Source organism: Ascaphus truei, chromosome 15 (assembly GCF_040206685.1).
Source record: "Ascaphus truei isolate aAscTru1 chromosome 15, aAscTru1.hap1, whole genome shotgun sequence".
Lineage (NCBI taxonomy): Eukaryota > Metazoa > Chordata > Amphibia > Anura > Ascaphidae > Ascaphus > Ascaphus truei.
The window spans coordinates 14,145,180-14,165,946 of record NC_134497.1 but is presented as its reverse complement, the minus strand read 5'-3'; the positions used below and the strand labels follow the sequence as shown (position 1 = coordinate 14,165,946).

The following is a 20,767-nucleotide window of genomic DNA, read 5'->3' as shown; positions in this document are numbered from 1 at the left end:
CACGCCTTCTCTCCACCCCCCCCCCCCACGCCTTCTCCCTCTCTGCCGCCTTATCTCTCCTCTCTCTCCAACTCTCCTCCTCCCCCCCAAACCCTTCCTTCTCTCTTCTCTCCCCCCCCCACCTGACCCTTCCTTCGCTCTTTCCCCCCCACGCCCCCAACCCTTCCTTCTCTCCCCCCTCATGATCCTGGTCCTCCTCCCTCCCCAGGTCCTGGATGACGGCTCTCCCCCTGGTCAGAAGGCGAGCCGTGCCTCTCTCTTTCTGCTCTCGGTGAAGCAGTCTCTCAGTCAGTGTAATTACGACCTTTTCATGGCGGCCATGACGAGCTACAAGCGGAAGCGATGACTTTCTGAGCCTCCTGCCCCAGCTCCGCACTCTGCTCTGCCAGGACCCCGGGGAAGCACGACCTCATGCGAGGTGACCCTGACCTCTGACCCCTGCTTCTACTTATCTCGCTGATCTGACCTCTGCTTCACCTTATGACCTCCACCTCTAACCCCGGCTCTGCACTCCCACTACCTCGCCTGTATGTATTCTCTGACCATTCCACCTCCATTGTATATTGTGACCCATAACCCCTTTCACCCTCGTGCTCATTGCTGCCCCTGCAGGTTTCTACCAGTTTATCGCCCTCACCACAAGCAGCAGTTTGATGCAGCATGTAAGGAGCTGACCGGGGCCGACTGCGGATTCAAACCGGAGCACAACGTCCCGCGGACATGAGCGCGAGAGAGGTGAGTGCTGAGCACCGGATCCGGAGTCCCACTCCAATTCCCTCTGCCTCTCTTTCTCTCACTCCAGTCTTACCTGCTCCTCCCCCACTCTTGTTCCACTCCCTCTCTCTTGCGTGTTCTCTCTCTCTCTCTCCTTTCTCTTTCCTTCTCTTTCTCTTTCTCTCCTTTCTCTTTCTCTCCTTTCTCTTTCTCTCTCTCTCTTCCTCTCTCTCTCTCTCTCTCTTCCTCTCTCTCTCTTTCTTCCTCTTTCTCTCTCTCTCTTTCTCTCTCTCTTTCTCTCTCTCTCTCTTCCTCTCTCTTTTTCTCTCTCTCTTTCTCTCTCTCTCTCTCTCTCTCTTTCCCCCTCCCTCCCCCTCCCCCCTCTCCCCCCCCCTCTTCCTCGCGCACTCCCCCATCCCCCGCCTTGTCTCTCCCCTTTTCCCTTCCTCTGGCTCGTGGCTCTTACTCTCTCTCTCACTCGCGGCTCACCTCTCTGTGTCTGCAGCGCAGGCGGCTGCTGCTAAGGCTGAGCCCAAACTAACGTTCTCCGAGGCCTCCGCTGAGCAGCTTAGTCACGAGGGGCACCTCAACCACGGGGGGCCACATCTGCTCTCTGCACCGACCGACGGGAAAGGTGAGTCCTATAGTCCCACCCGGAGACCCTGCCGCACAGTGCTTTATTGCTTTAGGAGTACAGGGTTGCACAGGAAGATGTTGAACGCTCAGCGCCTTTTTACGTGGCTCATGAATTGTTCTAATGCCATCAGCGCCCCCCTCTGCCCGTAGGTGTAATTGCCCCTTCACTGACATCTTCTACCCCTGCAGCTCCAGCAGGTGGCAGTGGGCGCGGCCCCGCAGGGCAGGAGGGGCGGAGTCAGCTGACTGCGTACCTGAGCCAGGTGACGGAGGCTCTGGGGCTCTCCAATTACCAGCGCTTCTTCAGCGCACTCTCTTCCTACAAGAAGACGGACGACTACTCCGCCATGGTGTCCGAGATCGCAGGGCTACTGACGGAGCGCCCAGAGCACTACAGACTGCTGAGGGGTGAGACGGGGGGGGGGGGAGGGGATAAAGGGTGTTGGAGTACGTGGGGAGGGAGTATGTAGGGTGTGGGTTGGCACAATGTGGCAGGTTGTGTTAGGGGAATTAGGGAGGTGTCACACTTCCCACTTGTCCCCCCCGCCCCCATCTCAGAATTCCACAGGTTTGTGCGTCCTCCTCACAAGAAGATGTTCAACCAGCTGTGTGAGGATCTGACCGGTGCCGGCTGTTGCCAGAGGAGACCCGATGCACAGGGACCCCCCCAGCAGGATGCACAGGGACCCCCCCAGCAGGATGCACAGGGACCCCCCCAGCAGGATGCACGGGGACCCCCCCAGCAGGATGCACGGGGACCCCCCCAGCAGGATGCACAGGGACCCCCGGACTGTGACCGGAAGGTACCACCGGATCCCTCTCCCCAAAATGATGCAGAGACGCCTGGCATTCTGTGCGACACGAACAGAGACCCCCACACTGTGACTCCAGCCACCCAGCAGCAAGAGAGACCCCGGGGACCAACACATGGTGATGGTGAGTGGCCCCCCGGTAATGTCACAACATGCCCTTTATTCCCCTGCAAGTGCCTTGTTGCCTTTTCAGACCATGTGTCCCAGAGGAAGGAAAAAGATTCAAATTCTTCTGGGGGGGAAAACGGAGATGGCAGAAAAGGCAGGAGAATATCTGTCAGCCTGTGACACACAGTGAATGCAGTGTGTATATACACACTATATACAGAGAGAGCAGTGTGTAAATAAACACACTACACAGAGCAGGAGAATATCTGTCAGCCTGTGACACACAGTGAATGCAGTGTGTATATACACACTATATACAGAGAGAGCAGTGTGTAAATAAACACACACTACACAGAGAGCAGCAGAATATATGTAAGCCTAAATTAGATTTATTTACATTAGAAAAGAGGCGTCAGTACAGGGAGCTTTCACAAGAACTATTCATCCCAAGGGCAGTACAAACGACACAGGCTCATCCCTTAAAGAGATTTCAATAGCAACAAAGGAAAGGGATCTTTACAGTACGGGCAGTTACAGTGTGGAACTCATTACCCAAGGAGACTGTGAGGGCAGATACAACAGATCTGTTAAAAAATAAAGGAATAGACCAAATAAGTAAATATGAGAAAGATATTGATCCAGGGAGTAATCTGATTGCCAATATTTGGAGTCGGGAAGGAAATGTATTTTTCCCCTTATGAGATATTATTAGACGATGTGTCATTGGGGTTGTGTGTTTGCTTCCTCTGGATCAATATACTGTAAGTACGGATATAGGATAAAGTATCTGTCGTCTAAATTTAGCATAGGTTGGACTTGATGGACTTATGTCTCTTTTTTTTTCCCAAGCTCATCTACTATGTAACTACTATGTAACTATGTAACTACTATGTAACTACTATGTAACTATGTAACACTCACCTGGGGAACAAAAACATATCAGGGCTTAACATAGACGTGTAGAAATGGTGATCTCCTCCTCGCACACTGCTTTCTTCTCCTCTCCTTCTCGCACACTGCTTTCTTCTCCTCTCCTTCTCGCACACTGCTTTCTCATTCTCTCCTCGTCGCACACTGCTTTCTCATTCTCTCCTCCTCGCACACTCTTTTATCACTCTCTTACTCCATCCTCCTCCTCGCACACTGCTTTCTTATTCTCTCCTCCTCGCACACTGCTTTCTCATTCTCTCCTCCTCGCACACTGCTTTCTCGCTCTCCTCCTCGCACACTGCTTTCTCATTCTCTCCTCCTCGCACACTGTTTTCTCATTCTCTCCTCCTCGCACACTGCTTTCTCATTCTCTCCTCCTCGCACGCTGCTTTCTCGCTCTCCTCCTCGCACACTGCTTTCTCGCTCTCCTCCTCGCACACTGCTTTCTCATTCTCTTCCTCCATCCTCCTCCTCCTCCTCGCACACTGCTTTCTCGCGCTCTCCTCCTCGCGCTCTCCTCCTCGCACACTGCTTTCTCGCTCAATCCTCCTCCTCGCACACTGCTTTCTCGTGCTCTCCTCCTCGCACACTACTTTCTCGCTCAATCCTCCTCCTCGCACACTGCTTTCTTGCTCTCTCCTCCTCCCCCTCCTCGCACACTGCTTTCTCGCTCTCTCCTCCTCCTCGCACACTGATTTCTCGCTCTCTCCTCCTCCTCGCACACTGATTTCTCGCTCTCCTCCTCCTCGCACACTGATTTCTCGCTCTCCTCCTCCTCGCACACTGATTTCTCGCTCTCTCCCTCCCTCACACTTGGGTGCTCCCCCCCCCCTTGTTTTGCGCGCTCCCCCTTCTCTTTCTCTCTGCGTGTCTAGCCGACGGCTCCTTCACTGGCACCTTCTACCCCTGCAGCTCCAGCAGGTGGCAGTGGGTGTGGCCCCGCAGGGCAGGAGGGGCGGAGTCAGCTGACTGCGTACCTGAACCAGGTGACGGAGGCTCTGGGACTCTCCAATTACCAGCGCTTCTCCAGCGCTCTCTCTTCCTACAAGAAGACGGACGACTACTCCGCCATGGTGTCCGAGATCGCAGGGCTACTGACGGAGCGCCCAGAGCACTACAGACTGCTGAGGGGTGAGACGGGGGGGATAAAGGGTGTTGGAGTACGTGGGGAGGGACTATGTAGGGTGTGGGTTGGCACAGTGTGGCTGATTGTGTGAGGGGAATTAGGTGACACAGTATGGGGGAGGTAGGGGTCTCACACCTCCCACCTGTCTCCCCCCCCATCTCTCAGAATTCCACAGGTTTGTGCGTCCTCATCACAAGAAGATGTTCAACCAGCTGTGTGCGGATCTGAATGGTGAAGGACCACCTGAGGCACAGAGGCCACCCCAGCAGGATGCACAGGGACCCCCCCAGCAGGATGCACAGGGACCCCCGGACTGTGACAGGAAGCTACCACCGGATCCCTCGCCCCAAAATGATGCAGAGACGCCTGGCATTCTGTGCGACACGAACGGAGACCCCCACACTGTGACTCCAGCCGCCCAGCAGCAAGAGAGACCCCAGGGACCAACACATGGTGACGGTGAGTGACCCCCGGCAATGTCACAACATGCCCTTTATTCCCCTGCAAGTGCCTTGTTGCCTCTTCAGACCATGTGTCCCAGAGGGGGGTTAAAAGATTCAAATTCTTCTGGGGGGGAAAACAGAGATGGCAGAAAAGGCAGGAGAATATCTGTCAGCCTGTGACACACAGTGAATGCAGTGTGTATATACACACACTATACCGAGAGAGCAGTGTGTATATAAACACACACTACACAGAGCAGCAGAATATCTGTCAGCCTGTGACACAGTGAATGCAGTGTGTATATACACACACTATACCGAGAGAGCAGTGTGTATATAAACACACACTACACAGAGCAGCAGAATATCTGTCAGCCTGTGACACAGTGAATGCAGTGTGTATATACACACACTATACCGAGAGAGCAGTGTGTATATAAACACACACTACACAGAGCAGCAGAATATCTGTCAGCCTGTGACACAGTGAATGCAGTGTGTATATACACACACTATACCGAGAGAGCAGTGTGTATATAAACACACACTACACAGAGCAGCAGAATATCTGTCAGCCTGTGACACAGTGAATGCAGTGTGTATATACACACACTATACCGAGAGAGCAGTAGAATATCTGTCAGCCTATGACACAATCAGACACCCAAAGACCAAAGTGGGGGTGCTTGAATAAATAGCTACAAGGGAGCATTATGATGATCTAGGCATTACTGAAACATGCTGGGATGAAATTTATGACTGGGCAGTTAATTTAGAGGGTTATTCCCTTTTTCTGAAGGATCGAGCAAATAGAAGAGGTGGACTATGTTTATATGTTAAACGGATCTAAAACCTATTATAAGGTAAGGTATTTATGTAGGGAATGATGAAAATGTAGAGACCTTGTGGATAGAAATTAGCAGTGGAGGTAAAAGTATAAAGAAAATGTTTGTGGGAATATGCTATAAACCACCAAATATCTGTGAGATTTGAGGAAGCTAAAATACTTTTGTAAATGGAGAAGGCATCAAAACTGGGTCATGTTTGCATAATGGGGGTTTTTATTATCCAGACATAGACTGGGGCAATGAGATTAGCATTACAACAAAAGGAAACAGGTTTTTGGGGGTGCTTAACCCAAATTATTGAGTAACCAATCAGGAGTGGGGCCGTACTGGATTTGGTAATGTCAAACAATGTAGAAGTAATAGCAAATATTCAAGTCCTTGAACATTTGGGTAACAGTGATCATAACATGGTCTCATTTGAAATAATTTATCAAAAACCATATTACTTTTGTTCAACAAAGACTTTACATTTTAGAAAGGCAGATTTTAATAAACTGAGAACTAATCTACAAGTAATACACTGGGATGATGTTTTGCAGGGAAAAATGTAGAAGATAAATGGGCAGTCTTTAAAACATTGTTAGCAAAGCACATTCATCTGTGTATTCCCTTGGGTAATAAATATAAAAGAAACAATTTCAAACCAATGGGGCAAAATAAACAGGTAGGGGAGGAAATGGACAAGAAGAGGAAGGCGTTTAGATTCTTAAAGTCAGAAGGGACAGAGGCATCGTATCAGAATTATAAGGAATGTAACAAATTGCAAAAGGGCAATCAAATTAGCAAAAACGGATAATGAAAAAAGGATTGCAATAGAAAGCAAGATCAACACTAAATAGTTATCTAAGTATCTTAATAACAAAAAAATGAGAGAAGAAAATATAGGACCCTTTCGGTGTGAGATGGGCAGGCAGATTATTAGAGATAAGGAAAAAGCAAAGATACAGATGAACTGTCCGCGCTCGAGCCGTCCGAAGAAATTAGATCCCCCCCCCCCCCCGGCTGCTGACCATGCACGAGCACCTCCTCAAAGCACTCCTAAAGGGGGCTCCAAAGATGGAGTCCCCAAAAACAAGAACAGAAAGCGCACAGAGCGCACCGGGGGTTAAAACCAAGAGTTTATTATTCACTCTTGGTTTTAACCCCCTGTGCGCTTTCTGTTCTTTTAAGGAAAAAGCAGAGATATTAAACAAATTCTTTGCCTCTGTATTCACCAGGGAAGAATCAATTGCAATAGTAGTGCCGCAGGAGGAAGCCACAACTTCCTATATTAACGAACAATTGGTTAATTGAGGAAGAAGTTCATAGGCGGCTTGATAAAATTTAAGTAAATAAGGCACCTGGCCCCGATGGTATACAAATACATCCAAGAGTTCTCCAGGAGTTAAGCTCAGTAATAGCCAAACCATTACATTTAATATTCAAGGACTCCATTTCCACAGGCTAAGTACCACAAGATTGGCGAAAGGGAACTAGATCACAACCGGGGAATTACAGACCTGTAAGACATCAATAGTGGGGAAACTACTTGAAGGTTTAATATGGGATAATATTCAGGAATACCTAATGGAAAAAAAAATTATTAGTAACAGCCAGCATGGATTTATGAAGGATAGATCTTGCCAAACTGACCTTATTAGTTTCTTTGCGGAGAGAAGTTGGAATTTAGACCAGGGTAATGCAGTTGATGTGGTTTGATACAGTGCCACAAAAGAGGTTAGTGTACAAAATAAAGCAAATTGGACTCTATAAAAAATATTTGCACCTGAATTGAAAACTGGTTGAAGGACAGACAACAGAGTTGTAATAAAAGGAACCTTTTCAGGTTGGGCTAAAGTTGTGAGTGGAATGAATGAAAGGGAAGTAAACATAATTATGCCCCTTTATAAAACGTTAGTAAGACCACACCTTGAATATGGAGTACAATTTTGGTCACCACTCCTTAGACAATACATTATGGAACTAGAGAGAGTGCAGAGAAGAGCCACCAAATAAATAAAGGGGATGGATAATTTGATTTATGAGGAGAGGCTAGCTAAATTTTATATTTGTTTACATTAGAAAAGAGGCGTCTAAGAGGGGATATGATAACTACATACAAATATATTCGGGGACAATACAAGGAGCTTTCAAAAGAACTATTGATCCCAAGGGCAGTACAGTACAAATGACTCTGGGTCATCCCTTAAGGTTGGAGGAAAGGAGATTTTCACCAGCAACAAAGGAAAGGGTTCTTGACAGATTTCTTTCATTACCCATGGAAATTGTGATGGCAGATACAATAGATCTGTTCAAAGAAAGGGAGGAGATACAGGGATATACCAAATAAGTAAACATGGGAAGAATATTGATTCTGGGAGTAATGTGATTGATAATATTTGGAGTCCGGAAGGAATTTATTTTTCCCCTTATGAGATATCATTAGATGATGTGACACTGGGGTTTGTGTGTTTGCTTCTTCTGGATCAATATACTGTAAGTACGGATATAGGATAAAGTATCTGTTGTCTAAGTTTAGCATAGGTTGAACATGATGGACTTCTGTCTTTTTTCAACCTCATCTACTATGTAACTATGTAACACTCACCTGGGGAACAAAAACATATCAGGGCTTAACATAGTGACGTGTGTAGAAATGGTGATGTCCTCCTCGCACACTGATTTCTTGCTCTCCTCGCACACTGCTTTCTCGCTCTCTTCCTCCTCGCACACTGCTTTCTCGCTCTCCTCCTCGCACACTGCTTTCTCGCTCTCCTCGCACACTGCTTTCTCGCTCTCTTCCTCCTCGCACACTGCTTTCTCGCTCTCTTCCTCCTCGCACACTGCTTTCTCGCTCTCTTCCTCCTCGCACACTGCTTTCTCGCTCTCCTCCTCCTCGCACACTGCTTTCTCGCTCTCCTCCTCCTCGCACACTGCTTTCTCGCTCTCCTCCTCCTCGCACACTGCTTTCTCGCTCTCCTCCTCCTCGCACACTGCTTTCTCGCTCTCCTCCTCCTCGCACACTGCTTTCTCGCTCTCCTCCTCCTCGCACACTGCTTTCTCGCTCTCCTCCTCCTCGCACACTGCTTTCTCGCTCTCCTCCTCCTCGCACACTGCTTTCTCGCTCTCCTCCTCCTCGCACACTGCTTTCTCGCTCTCCTCCTCCTTGAACACTGCTTTCTCGCTCTCCTCCTCCTTGAACACTGCTTTCTCGCTCTCCTCCTCCTTGAACACTGCTTTCTCGCTCTCCTCCTCCTTGAACACTGCTTTCTCACTCTCCTCCTCCTCGCACACTGCTTCTCGCTCTCCTCCTCCTCGCACACTGCTTCTCGCTCTCTCCCTCCCTCACACTTGGGCACTCCCCCTTCTCTTTCTCTCTGCGTGTCTAGCCGACGGCTCCTTCACTGGCATCTTCTACCCCTGCAGCTCCAGCAGGTGGCAGTGGGTGTGGCCCCGCAGTGCAGGAGGGGCGGAGTCAGCTGACTGCGTACCTGAACCAGGTGACGGAGGCTCTGGGACTCTCCAATTACCAGCGCTTCTCCAGCGCTCTCTCTTCCTACAAGAAGACGGACGACTACTCCGCCATGGTGTCCGAGATCGCAGGGCTACTGACGGAGCGCCCAGAGCACTACAGACTGCTGAGGGGTGAGATGGGGGGGGGGAGTATGTAGGGTGTGGGTTGGCATAGTGTGTCTGATTGTGTGAGGGGAATTAGGTGACACAGTATGGGGGAGGTAGGGGTCTCACACCTCCCACCTGTCTCCCCTCCCCCGTCTCTCAGAATTCCACAGGTTTGTGCGTCCTCATCACAAGAAGATGTTCAACCAGCTGTGTGCGGATCTGAATGGTGAAGGACCACCTGAGGCACAGAGGCCACTCCAGCAGGATGCACGGGGACCCCCCCAGCAGGATGCTCAGGGACCCCCGGACTGTGACAGGAAGCTACCACCGTATCCCTCGCCCCAAAATGAGGCAGAGACACCTGGCGTTCTGTGCGACACGAACGGAGACCCCCACACTGTGACTCCAGCCACCCAGCAGCAAGAGAGACCCCAGGGACCAACACATGGTGACGGTGAGTGGCCCGCCGGCAATGTCACAACATGCCCTTTATTCCCCTGCAAGTGCCTTGTTACCTCTTCAGGCCATGTGTCCCAGAGGAAGGAAAAAGATTCAAATTCTTCTGGGGGGTGAAACAGAGATGGCAGAAAAGGCAGGAGAATATCTGTCAGCCTGTGACACAGTGAATGCAGTGTGTATATACTGTGACAGGGTCATTGACTCAGTATATGTTAGTAGGAGATGGCAGTATGCATGCTTTCCAGTAGACGAGGGGTTAACCCAGCTTGTTAAGCAGTCCACAGGTTATTCAAATTAAGCTAGTTCACCTGCTTTAAAGCAGGAAGAGGAAATGCCTCTGGGGCGGCAGTCTCTCTCTCTGAGGTGCAGAGAGAAGACAGAGGAGTGTTGACAGACAGACACAAGCTGCTCAGATTGATCCTGTCCCAAGGGGGAGAATAAAGCTCCCAGGTAAGGAGCCAACTGCTATTGCTGAACATTGTTGGGCTGGACTAGGTTAGCTAGCCAGCCAGGTAGTTAGCCTGCACTTTTTGTTTAGTCAGTGCCCCGACCGGGGTTAGGCTTTTTGTTTACGTTTCAATTTAAAGGGACAGTGTACCCATTGTTTTAGTTACCCTTTTTGGACAAATAAATCCACCAGCACTATTTCACCAGAAAAGACTTGTTGTCTCCTCACTTACCACGGCCATCCTGCCACAATACACACACACTATAACGAGAGAGCAGCAGAATATCTGTCAGCCTGTAACACGCAGTGAAAGCAATGTGTATATAAACACACACTATACAGGGAGAGCAGCAGAATATCTGTCAGCCTGTAACACGCAGTGATAGCAGTGTGTTTATAAACACACTATACAGAGAGAGCAGCAGAATATCTGTCAGCCTGTGACACTATCAGACACCCAAAGACCAAAATGGGGGAGCTTGAATTAAAAGCTACAATGGAGCAGTATGATGATATAGGCATTACTGAAACATGGTGAGATGAAACTCATGACTGGACAGTTAATTTAGAGGGTTATTCCCTTTTTCGGAAGGATCGAGCAAATAGAAGAGGAGGTGGAATATGTTTATATGTTAAACCGGATCTAAAACCTGTTATAAGGGATGATGTTTATGAAGGGAATGATGAAAATGTAGAGACCTTGTGGATAGAAATTAGCAGTGGAGGTAAAAGTATAAAGAAAATGTTTGTGGGAATATGCTACAAACCACCAAATATCTGTGAGATTGGATTGGGGAAGCTAAAATACTTTTGTAAATGGAGAAGGCATCAAAACTGGGTCATGTTTGCATAATGGGGGATTTTTAATTATACAGACACAGACTGGGGCAATGAGATTAGCATTACAATGAAAGGAAACAGGTTTTTGGGGGTGCTTAAAGACAATTACATTACCCAAATTATTGAGGAACCAACCAGGAGAGGGGCAATACTGGATTTGGTAATATCAAACAATGTAGAAGTAATAACAAATATTTAATTCCGGGGACATTTGGGTAACAGTGATCATAACATGGTCTTATTTTAAATAAATTATCAAAAACCATATTACTTGGGTTAAACAAAGACTTTACATTTTAGAAATGCAGATTTTAATAAACTGAAGAATAATACACACTGAATACATTGGGATGATGCTTTTGCAGGGAAAATGTAGAAGATAAATGCTCAGTCTTTAAAACATTGTTAGAAAAGCACACTCATCAGTGTATACCCTTGGGTAATAAGTATAAAAGAAATAAGTATAGACCAATGTGGCTAAATAAAAAGGTAGGGGAGGAAATGGACAAGAAGAAGAAGGCGGTTAGATTCTTTAAGTCAGAAGGGACGGAGGCATCGTATCAGAATTATAAGGAATGTAACAAAAGTTGCCAAAGGGCAATCACATGAGCAAAAGTGGATAATGAAAAAAAGATTGCATTAGAAAGTGAGATCCACACTAAAGTTCTTTAAGTACCTTAATAACAAAAAAATGAGTAGAAAATATAGGGCCCTTTCAGTGTGAGATGGGCAGGCAGATTATTGGAGATAAGGAAAAAGCAGAGGTATTAAACATTCTTTGCCTCTGTATTTACCAGGGAAGAATCAATTTCAATAGTAGTGCCGCAGGAGGAAGCCACAACCTCCATATTAATGAACAATTGGTTAACTGAGGAAGAAGTTCATAGGCGAATTGATTAAAATTGAAGTTAATAAGGCACCTGGCCCCGATGACATAAATCCAAGAGTTCAGTACTGTAATAGCTAAACCATTACATTTAGTATTCAAGGACTCCATTTCCACAGGCTCAGTACCACAAGATTGGCGTAAAGCAGACGTGGTGCCTATATTTAAAAAGGAGCTAGATTACAACCGGGGAATTACAGACCTGTAAGCCTGACTTCAATAGTGGGGAAACTACTTAAAGGTTTAGTAATGGATAATATTCAGGCAGGCGTTTAGATTCTTTGTCAGAAGGGACGGAGGCATCGTATCAGAATTATAAGGAATGTAACAAAAGTTGCAAAAGGGCAATCACATGAGCAAAAATGGATAATGATAAAAGGATTGCATTAGAAAGTAAGATTAACACTAAAAAGTTCTTTACCTTAATAACAAAAAAATTAGAGTAGAAAATATTGGACCCTTTCAGTGTGAGATGGGCAGGCAGATTATTGGAGATAAGGAAAAAGCTGAGGTATTAAACATTCTTTGCCTCTGTGTATACCAGGGAAGAATAAAGTTCAATAGTAGTGCCGCAGGAGGAAGCCACAACCTCCATATTAATGAACAATTGGTCAACTGAGGAAGAAGTTCATAGGTGGCTTGATAAAATTAAAGTTAATAAGGTACCTGGCCCCGATGGCATATATCCAATAGTTCTTAAGGAGAAATTCAGTACTGTAATGGCTAAACCATTACATGTAATATTCAAGGACTCCATTTTCACAGGCTCTGTACCACAAGATTGGTGTAAAGCAGACATGGTGCCTATATGTAAAGGGAGCTAGATCACGACCGGGGAATTACAGACCTGTAAGCCTGATTTCTATAGTGGGGAAACTACTTGAAGGTTTAGTAATGGATAATATTCAGTAAATCTAATGGAAAACAAAATTATTAGTAATAGCCAGCATGGATTTATGAAGGATAGATCATGCCAAACTAACCTTATTTGTTTCTTTGCGGAGGTAAGTAGGAATTTAGACCAGGGTAATGCAGTTGATGTTGTCTACTTAGATTTTGCAAAGGCTTTTGATACGGTTCCAAAACTGGTTGAAGGACAGACAACAGAGTTGTAATAAATGGAACTTTTTTCAGGTTGGGCTAAAGTTGTGAGGGGAGTACCTCAAAGATCGGTACTGGGACCTCTGCTTTTTAACTTGTTTATTAATGACCTTGAGGTTGGCATAGAGGGAAAAGTCTTCATCTTTGCTGATGACACTAAATTGTATTAGGTAGTAGAATCAGAGCAGGATGTAATTTCGTGGGCAGGTAAATGGCAGATGAGGTTTTTAATACAGATAATTGTAAGGTTATGCATTTGGGAAGCAAGAATAAACAGGCGACTTACAAATTAAATTGGGATAAATTAGGAAAATCTTTGGAGAAGGATTTAGGAGTGCTTGTAGACAGCAGGCTTAGCAATAGTGCCCAAAGTCATGCAGTAGCTACAAAGGCAAGCAAGATCCTTGCTTGCATTAAACAGGAATGGATGGAAGGGAAGTAAACATAATTATGCCCCTTTATAAAACATTAGTAAGACCATACCTTGAATATGGAGTACAATTTGGGGCACCACTCCATAGAAAATAAGTTCTTGAACCAGAGACTGTGCAGAGAAGAGCCACCAAATTAATAAAGGGGATGGACAATCTGATTTATATGGGGAGGCTAGCTAAGTTAGATTTATTTACATTAGAAAAGAGGTGTCGAAGAGGGGATATGATAACTATATTCAAATATATTTGGGACAATACAAGGAGCTTTCAAAAGAACTATTCATCCCACGGGCAGTACAAAGGACTTTGGGTCATCCCTTAAGGTTGGAGGAAAGGAGATTTCACCAGCAACAAAGGAAAGGGTTCTTTACAGTAAGGGCAGTTACAGTGTGGGGTTCGTTAGCCATGGAGACTGTGATAGCAGATACAATAGATTTGTTCAAGGGAAGATATACCGGGATATACCAAATAAACATGGGAAGGATGTTGATCCAGGGAGTAATCTGATTGCCAATTCTTGGAGTCAGGAAGGAAGTTATTTTTTCCCTTATGAGATATCATTAGATGATGTGTCACTGGGGTTTTGTGTTTGCTTCTTCTGGATCAATATACTGTAAGTACGGATATAGGATAAAGTATCTGTTGTCTAAGTTTAGCATAGGTTGAACATGATGGACTTCTGTCTTTTTTCCAACCTCATCTACTATGTAACTATGTAACACTCACCTGGGGAACAAAAACATATCGGGGCTTAACATAGTGACAACATGTTTAGAAATGGTGATGTCCTCCTCGCACACTTCTTTAGCGCTCTCTCCTCCTCCTCCTCCTCGCACACTTCTTTCTCGCTCTCTCCTCCTCGCACACTGCTTTCGCGCTCTCCTCCTCCTTGCACACTGCTTTCGCGCTCTCTCCCTCCCCTCCCTCACACTTGGGCACTCCCCCTTCTCTTTCTCTCTGCGTGTCTAGCCGGCGGCTCCTTCACTGGCACCTTCTACCCCTGCAGCTCCAGCAGGTGGCAGTGGGTGTGGCCCCGCAGGGCAGGAGGGGCGGAGTCAGCTGACTGCGTACCTGAACCAGGTGACGGAGGCTCTGGGACTCTCCAATTACCAGCGCTTCTTCAGCGCTCTCTCTTCCTACAAGAAGACGGACGACTACTCCGCCATGGTGTCCGAGATCGCAGGGCTACTGACGGAGCGCCCAGAGCACTACAGACTGCTGAGGGGTGAGACGGGGGGGATAAAGGGTGTTGGAGGTGGGGAGGGAGTATGTAGGGTGTGGGTTTGCATAGTGTGGCTGATTGTGTGAGGGGAATTAGGTGACACCTGTCCCCGTCCCCCGTCTCTCAGAATTCCACAGGTTTGTGCGTCCTCATCACAAGAAGATGTTCAACCAGCTGTGTGCGGATCTGAATGGTGAAGGACCACCTGAGGCACAGAGGCCACTCCAGCAGGATGCTCATGGACCCCCGGACTGTGACAGGAAGCTACCACCGGATCCCTCGCCCCAAAATGATGCAGAGACGCCTGGCGTTCTGTGCGACACGAACGGAGAACCCCACACTGTGACTCCAGCCGCCCAGCAGCAAGAGACACCCCAGGGACCAACACATGGTGAGGGTGAGTGGCCCGCCGGCAATGTCACTACATGCCCTTTATTCCCCTGCAAGTGCCTTGTTACCTCTTCAGACCATGTGTCCCAGAGGAAGGTAGAGATTACATCAATAACGCTTATTGCCTTTGTATCTGCCTTCCTGTCTCTCATTTTCCTGTCTCTCTCTCCCTCTCAAACTGCTCCCTCCCTCCAGTCTCCGCTCCTCCGGCGGCCAGAGTCCAGAGTAAGATCTCCTCCTTTCTTCGGAGTCCACCAGACCAGACCCAGCGAGTGCAGAAACCCCCACGGGTCAATGAGGCGCGCACTGTGCCTGGCCCACACCATCCTCCCCTTCCCTATACTCCCAAATCAGGTAGGTCGAAAAGTGGCAAAGGCCTCGCATAGCTTCCAGCATCAAAATAACTCTGCTTCACCCCCCAACTCCAAGGAGTTGAGTCTGCGAGAACCCCCAGTTTTATTACAGGAAGGGAGAGTCCAGGAACCAGACCACGGCCGCACTGTGTCTTGGGCTTGGTTTGGCTTCTAGTCCCCCACAACGGGGGGAAATTATGTATTTCGTTGACGTCCCCATGGTAGCCTCTACTAGTGGGTTTGACGCCTCTCAGCTGGGCAGGTGCAAATCGGACCTCGCCTCTTCTTGCGTTATTTGTGTCCTAGCCGGGAGGTCGGGGTCTTTCTCCTTCCGCACTTTGTTGTTTTTATTTCGGCCCATCGTGGTATTGGGACTACCAACATGGAGCATAAAAAAGCGTCCCGTGGCGGCCGTTTTGCCGCGACCAAATGACTGCCGGTGCTTAGCCGCCACTCACCTCGCCGGCCGCTTCGATGCCAAGGTAAGGCCCTAACCCCTTACCCTAAAACACCCTAATCTTAACCCCTACCCTAAACCTTAACCTGTTACCCTAAACCCCTTATCTTAATCCCCTACCCTAAAAACTTAACCCCTTGCCCATAACGCCCCTATCCTTAACCCCTTACGCTGACCGCTAAATTAACCCTTAAATGAACTTAACTTGGCGAAGCAGCAGAGGGTCCAGCGTCTGAGCCTACGTCGGGGGCCATGGACCGGGCCGTCTTAACAGCATTATAGGCCCCCGAGCAAAGCAGTGCCCTGGGCCCCGCAAAAATTTCTCTGGCGAATGCAGACACGCCAACTCTCCGCTACAAGTCGTCATTTTTCTCCTTCTCCCGAGTTAGCGGGAGATGTGAATGTTGAGGCGGGTGATCGGAAAATTAGTGTTTAAATTCTGGTCGGTGCATAGATTAGCGTGGGGTCCCTAAGCTCGTGGGGCCCCCATGCTCGTGGGGCCCCCGGGCAACTGCCCAGCGTGCCCATGCGTTAAGACGGCACTGGCCACGGAGATTTGGTCGTAGCGCTATGGTAGGAATACTCGCTCACCTGTTTGTTGGGGGCGAGTATCCTGGATCTCTCTGCTACGCTCCATCCCCGGGTCAAAGGTCACACCCTTCTCTGGAACCGCCTCGTGGTCCATGCTGACGTAGGCCGCGTATACCATGCGCGTGGTCCATGCATATGTAGGCCGCACCAGGGCACAGCCGAGCCAGTAGCCGGTAATACTCGCTCGTGTCTAACATTTCCAGGTCACGACCTTGGCGTGAACCCCAGGTGGACGGTTCTGTTTGGGTCTAACCATCACCACTGATGAGACCCAAAAGGTCTCCGAGTAGGTTTAATGGTCTTGCACTTTTTTTTTTAACCTAGGCTTCGCTGAAAAGCTGTTTAATGCGGCAGGCAAAAGCTTATAGGTCTCCATGTTAAAATGAATTTGAAGCAAAAAGGTGACTCTGTGTGCTCATTTTCATGTCATTACCCAGAATCCCTAGCTGCAGTGGAAGCAGTGTTTGCTAAGAGATAAATGCAGAAGGGCAGGGTTCAGACCTGTCTGAGACATGTGACTGTGCTCACAAGTGATATTTCTATTTGCTGTTGGGCAGAGACGAATATTCCACTTGCAGCAACCGCTCCGTAAAATCCTGTATTAACAGGGAAATGGTTTCTGCAGCCGCCGGTGTTTTCGGCTGATTGTGGGAAAGTGGGGATGAGCAGAAGTAGATCCCATTCTCTCGTGACCACGAGGAGCTGGGCACATTCCATCCAAGATAGCTCAGCATTCAGGCCTTCGCTCTGGTTGCAATGTGCTTCCCATGGAATTTTCACCTGGCGTATGTGTTCCCATGCTGAAGCAAGTCAGGAGAGATCAAGCTGTGATTGCCACATTTTTGGCTTATTTTTTCGGAAAATAATAACACTGAAGATGGGGACAGCCTGGGGTGCTTCCCAGAGGGCTGAATTTATTGGTTCAGGGTACTTTAGTTAACCCAAACTCAGAGAGCATTCATGATTTCGTCCTGGATGTTGAGTGGGACGGGCTAAGGGAAGGTGCGTCCGAAGTAATTTCTACTCTACTAGTCTTCCAAGCCTGTAACCTCCAGCACAGGTCGCAATTACTCATGTATAGGTGTCTCACTAGCCTGCAAATACCTGCGATTGCTCCAAATTAGTGTGTTTTTGTGTATATATCATAGAAAAAAAGGACGGCACTCGTGTAACAATTGGCAAACTTGCCTGGGTGCCCCTGTAGCAAGAATATACAAAAATATTGAGATAAACGGGCAGTCTCAGAAACTCAATATAGTAAAAAAGGTTTTAATCCAAAGATCAACATTTCGTTCTTATATATCCAACATCGTCAATGGCGTCACCCATCGAGAGTGTATATAGAGGGGAAGAGTAAGGGACCCAAGACGACCGAGCCTTAAGGTACACCTACAGAGTACTATAGAGGTTGAGGAAGAGTTGGTGAAAGACACACTGAAAGAGCGTTGAGAAAGTGTCACGGGAGACCAGGCTAAATACACCTTTATACCGGGATCATATCATTGAGCAAAGCCAATAAGTAAAATAAATGGTATTTTATGACATAGAAACAGGCAAACAAACATTGAATTACAGTAGACCGAAAAAGGTACACTTACTGGGGGTCCGGGGTTGACAAACTGACTTTCCTAGTTGAAATAAGTCTTAAACAGTCCAGTGCTGCAGTGGGGACTTAGAAAACATTCCGGTTTAAAAAGTCCTGCAGCCTTTTTCCTTGCAATCGCAGCAAGGCGTCTCTGGGCCCAGTTCGACCTCTTCTGGCCCTTATGGCAAATTGGACTTCTGAAATCTTGGCACAACATTGAATCCCTTGGAATCACTGGGGAAAAAATCTCTTAGGAATCTCTGGGGAATATGTCAAATCTGAACTATATCAGAGTTTTTAAAACCTCTGGTATTCATTCCCAGAAACCCTGCAGCCCAATCAAAAAAACCTTAGACATTCCCCTAGCAACCAATCTGAGACGACTAGACTGGGTTTCCCAAACACCTGAGTGTTCCCAAGGGCAGGTAACATATTCTTCTCTGCGAGGCTCCAGCCCGTCTGGGCTAGGCCAGATGGACCCTTTGAGCTGAGGATGTGGATGCTCAACTGAGCCCTCCTTGCTAACAAAGGGTTCACACCTCCAGGACAAGTGTCACTTTGATCTATGTCTAGGATCAAGGGTTAGACTCATCAACACCAACGCCCAGGTGGCTAGGAGGGAAAAGACCCTGCTTTGTTTCATGGACACAGGATATAACATTTTAAAACATACCAGTTTTAATAACCTATACTTTTCTATTCTTCTTTATTAAAATGTGCTAAGTTAATTTGATGTGGGAGATAGTGAAACTGTACCTGTGTGGTTGTTTTGTTTTTTTTTTTCTCCCACCAGCCATATCTCTGACACTCAATAAATAAACTTCTTATTTTAATTAAAACCTGCTCAGCCTTATCTTCATAAAACCCTCTCGGTTTTATTTTTCAGCTGGAGTAAACCCTCAACTCCTTATCCCCGAGTAAGGGTGACCTGGGTAAGAACTGGGCACCCCCTCATTACACTGGGGGACATATTAACCCTTTCCTGCCCCATTTACCTTTTCTGGTCTGTGCTGAAGCAGGACCTCCTAGTGGTGAGTCGCTGTCACGATGGACGCACTTATTAACAAATTTATATTTTGTGGATCCCAATTGAGCAGAACAAGTTGAGCAAAATAAACTGAGATTTATTCCCTTGATAGGAAAACACATGACAATTGCAGAATACACTTAATAATTACACTTACGGGTATAGGAACAGGGGATAATGTCCAGAAAGGTGCAAAGCACCAGAAGATTGTCTTTTAAAATGTAGTCCTTTTGCAAGGGCATAAATTGCCAGCCCAATCCTTCTGTGAATGTGCAAAGTCTTTTCTGGTCCGTTGGGGTTAATCAGATTAACCCCCAGCAATCACAGTGTCCTAACGCAGAGTTTTGTCATTGGTTCCGATGTAATAAGACCCTTTGCGTTCCAGGAATGTGCTGCTGCTCTTCTCCGCTATTAGAAGCGTGTTGGAAATCCACTCACATGGTAGAATGAAAAACGAAAGACAATGGGGATAGCCTGGGTGGGATGTATATAGGGTTTGGAAGCTTATTGCCAACATACCCACCCAATCCCACTCGTGGGAAAATTCTCATTCACCAGTCCCCACAGTTTGGAGAGTGGGCACTAGGGATTTCCTGTTCACACAGAGCATGTGCGACAATGCTACCCTGGCTACTTAGCATAGGTGCACTCCCCTCTTTACCTGGCCCCTCTCAGGCTGGAAGGGGGGACTAAGGATGTGAGCTAGCACAAATGGTCAACAGGATTTCCTATTTAGCATCCATCTGGCCAACTCACACCCACCGGACTCTGCGTCTTTTGATATGCAACTTCCAGAGAGACTTACAGGCGTTGGCCCAGCATGCTACCTTTGAAGCTTGCATAGGCAAGTGACCCAGCTCATAGGTGTCAAAACATTTGTTTCTTGTGTGCATTTTAATGACCGGAGGGGGGGGGGGGGGGAAACCCTCATCCTGCTAAATGGGGACAACAAGGGACAGAGGGAGAAATAAGACATGTACAGTGCATGAAAAATTAACCCCTTCATCCCCAATACGAAATAGGGGTAACCAGCTGAGCACACTGCCTTTAGTAATGCGCTGATTATGCCCATTTTCTTCAGTCGCAAGAATGCTTTTCATGGTAGGGTTTTGACCGGAGCTCTGAGCTTCAATGTAGCCGGGAATCTAACCTGATCCCTGGGTACATTTTTGGGGTCTCCAGTAACTTTGGAACCCCGCTAAATAGACGCAATCTGAAATAAATGTTCCATCAAACCTACCCTGAAACTCAACGCCTAGAAATCTCCTGGCCCTAGCACCCCAGGAAAGGCATAATTTGCACACAGTTACAGTAATGCATGCACGATACCCGGGTCCAAGAGCTAACACTCTAAGACCCCCAGAACACAGTTCAGGGGCAGCCAAGTGGGCTTAACCTTTATTATAAAGCCTGGTTACCCTGTCCCCATCACAGAGAGGTTAGAAGACAACCAGGAGCGGGCACTGCCATGGGTGCAAAGAGAAAAATGTGTAGGTGATGAGTGGTCAACAGTATCAAAAGCAGATGAGAGGTCAAGAAGAATCATAATGGAGTAGGTCTCTGGCAGTGTGTAGGGAGGGATGTCTGCAGGTCTCTGGCAGTGTGTAGGGGAGGGATGTCCTGCAGGTCTCTGGCAGTGTGTAGGGGAGGGATGGTCTGCAGATTTCTGGCAGTGTGTAGGGAGGGATGGTCTGCAGGTCTCTGGCAGTGTGTAGGGAGGGATGGTCTGCAGTCTCTGGCAGTGTGTAGGAGAGGGA

The 20,767-nt window shown here is 47.5% G+C and overlaps 1 protein-coding gene across 1 annotated transcript in view; it reads left to right on the top strand.

Moving 5' to 3' along the window:
- Positions 1-20,767, top strand: part of RTEL1 (regulator of telomere elongation helicase 1) — a 46,806-nt gene that overhangs the window by 25,337 nt on the left and 702 nt on the right. The window contains 15 exon segments of the mRNA XM_075571199.1: positions 209-337; positions 339-392; positions 394-418; positions 613-624; positions 627-716; positions 1,220-1,348; positions 1,540-1,758; positions 1,909-2,286; positions 4,113-4,331; positions 4,492-4,785; positions 9,023-9,241; positions 9,378-9,671; positions 14,392-14,610; positions 14,735-15,004; positions 15,193-15,351. Of these exon segments, the coding sequence (XP_075427314.1) occupies positions 209-337; positions 339-392; positions 394-418; positions 613-624; positions 627-716; positions 1,220-1,348; positions 1,540-1,758; positions 1,909-2,286; positions 4,113-4,331; positions 4,492-4,785; positions 9,023-9,241; positions 9,378-9,671; positions 14,392-14,610; positions 14,735-15,004; positions 15,193-15,351 (2,710 nt within the window).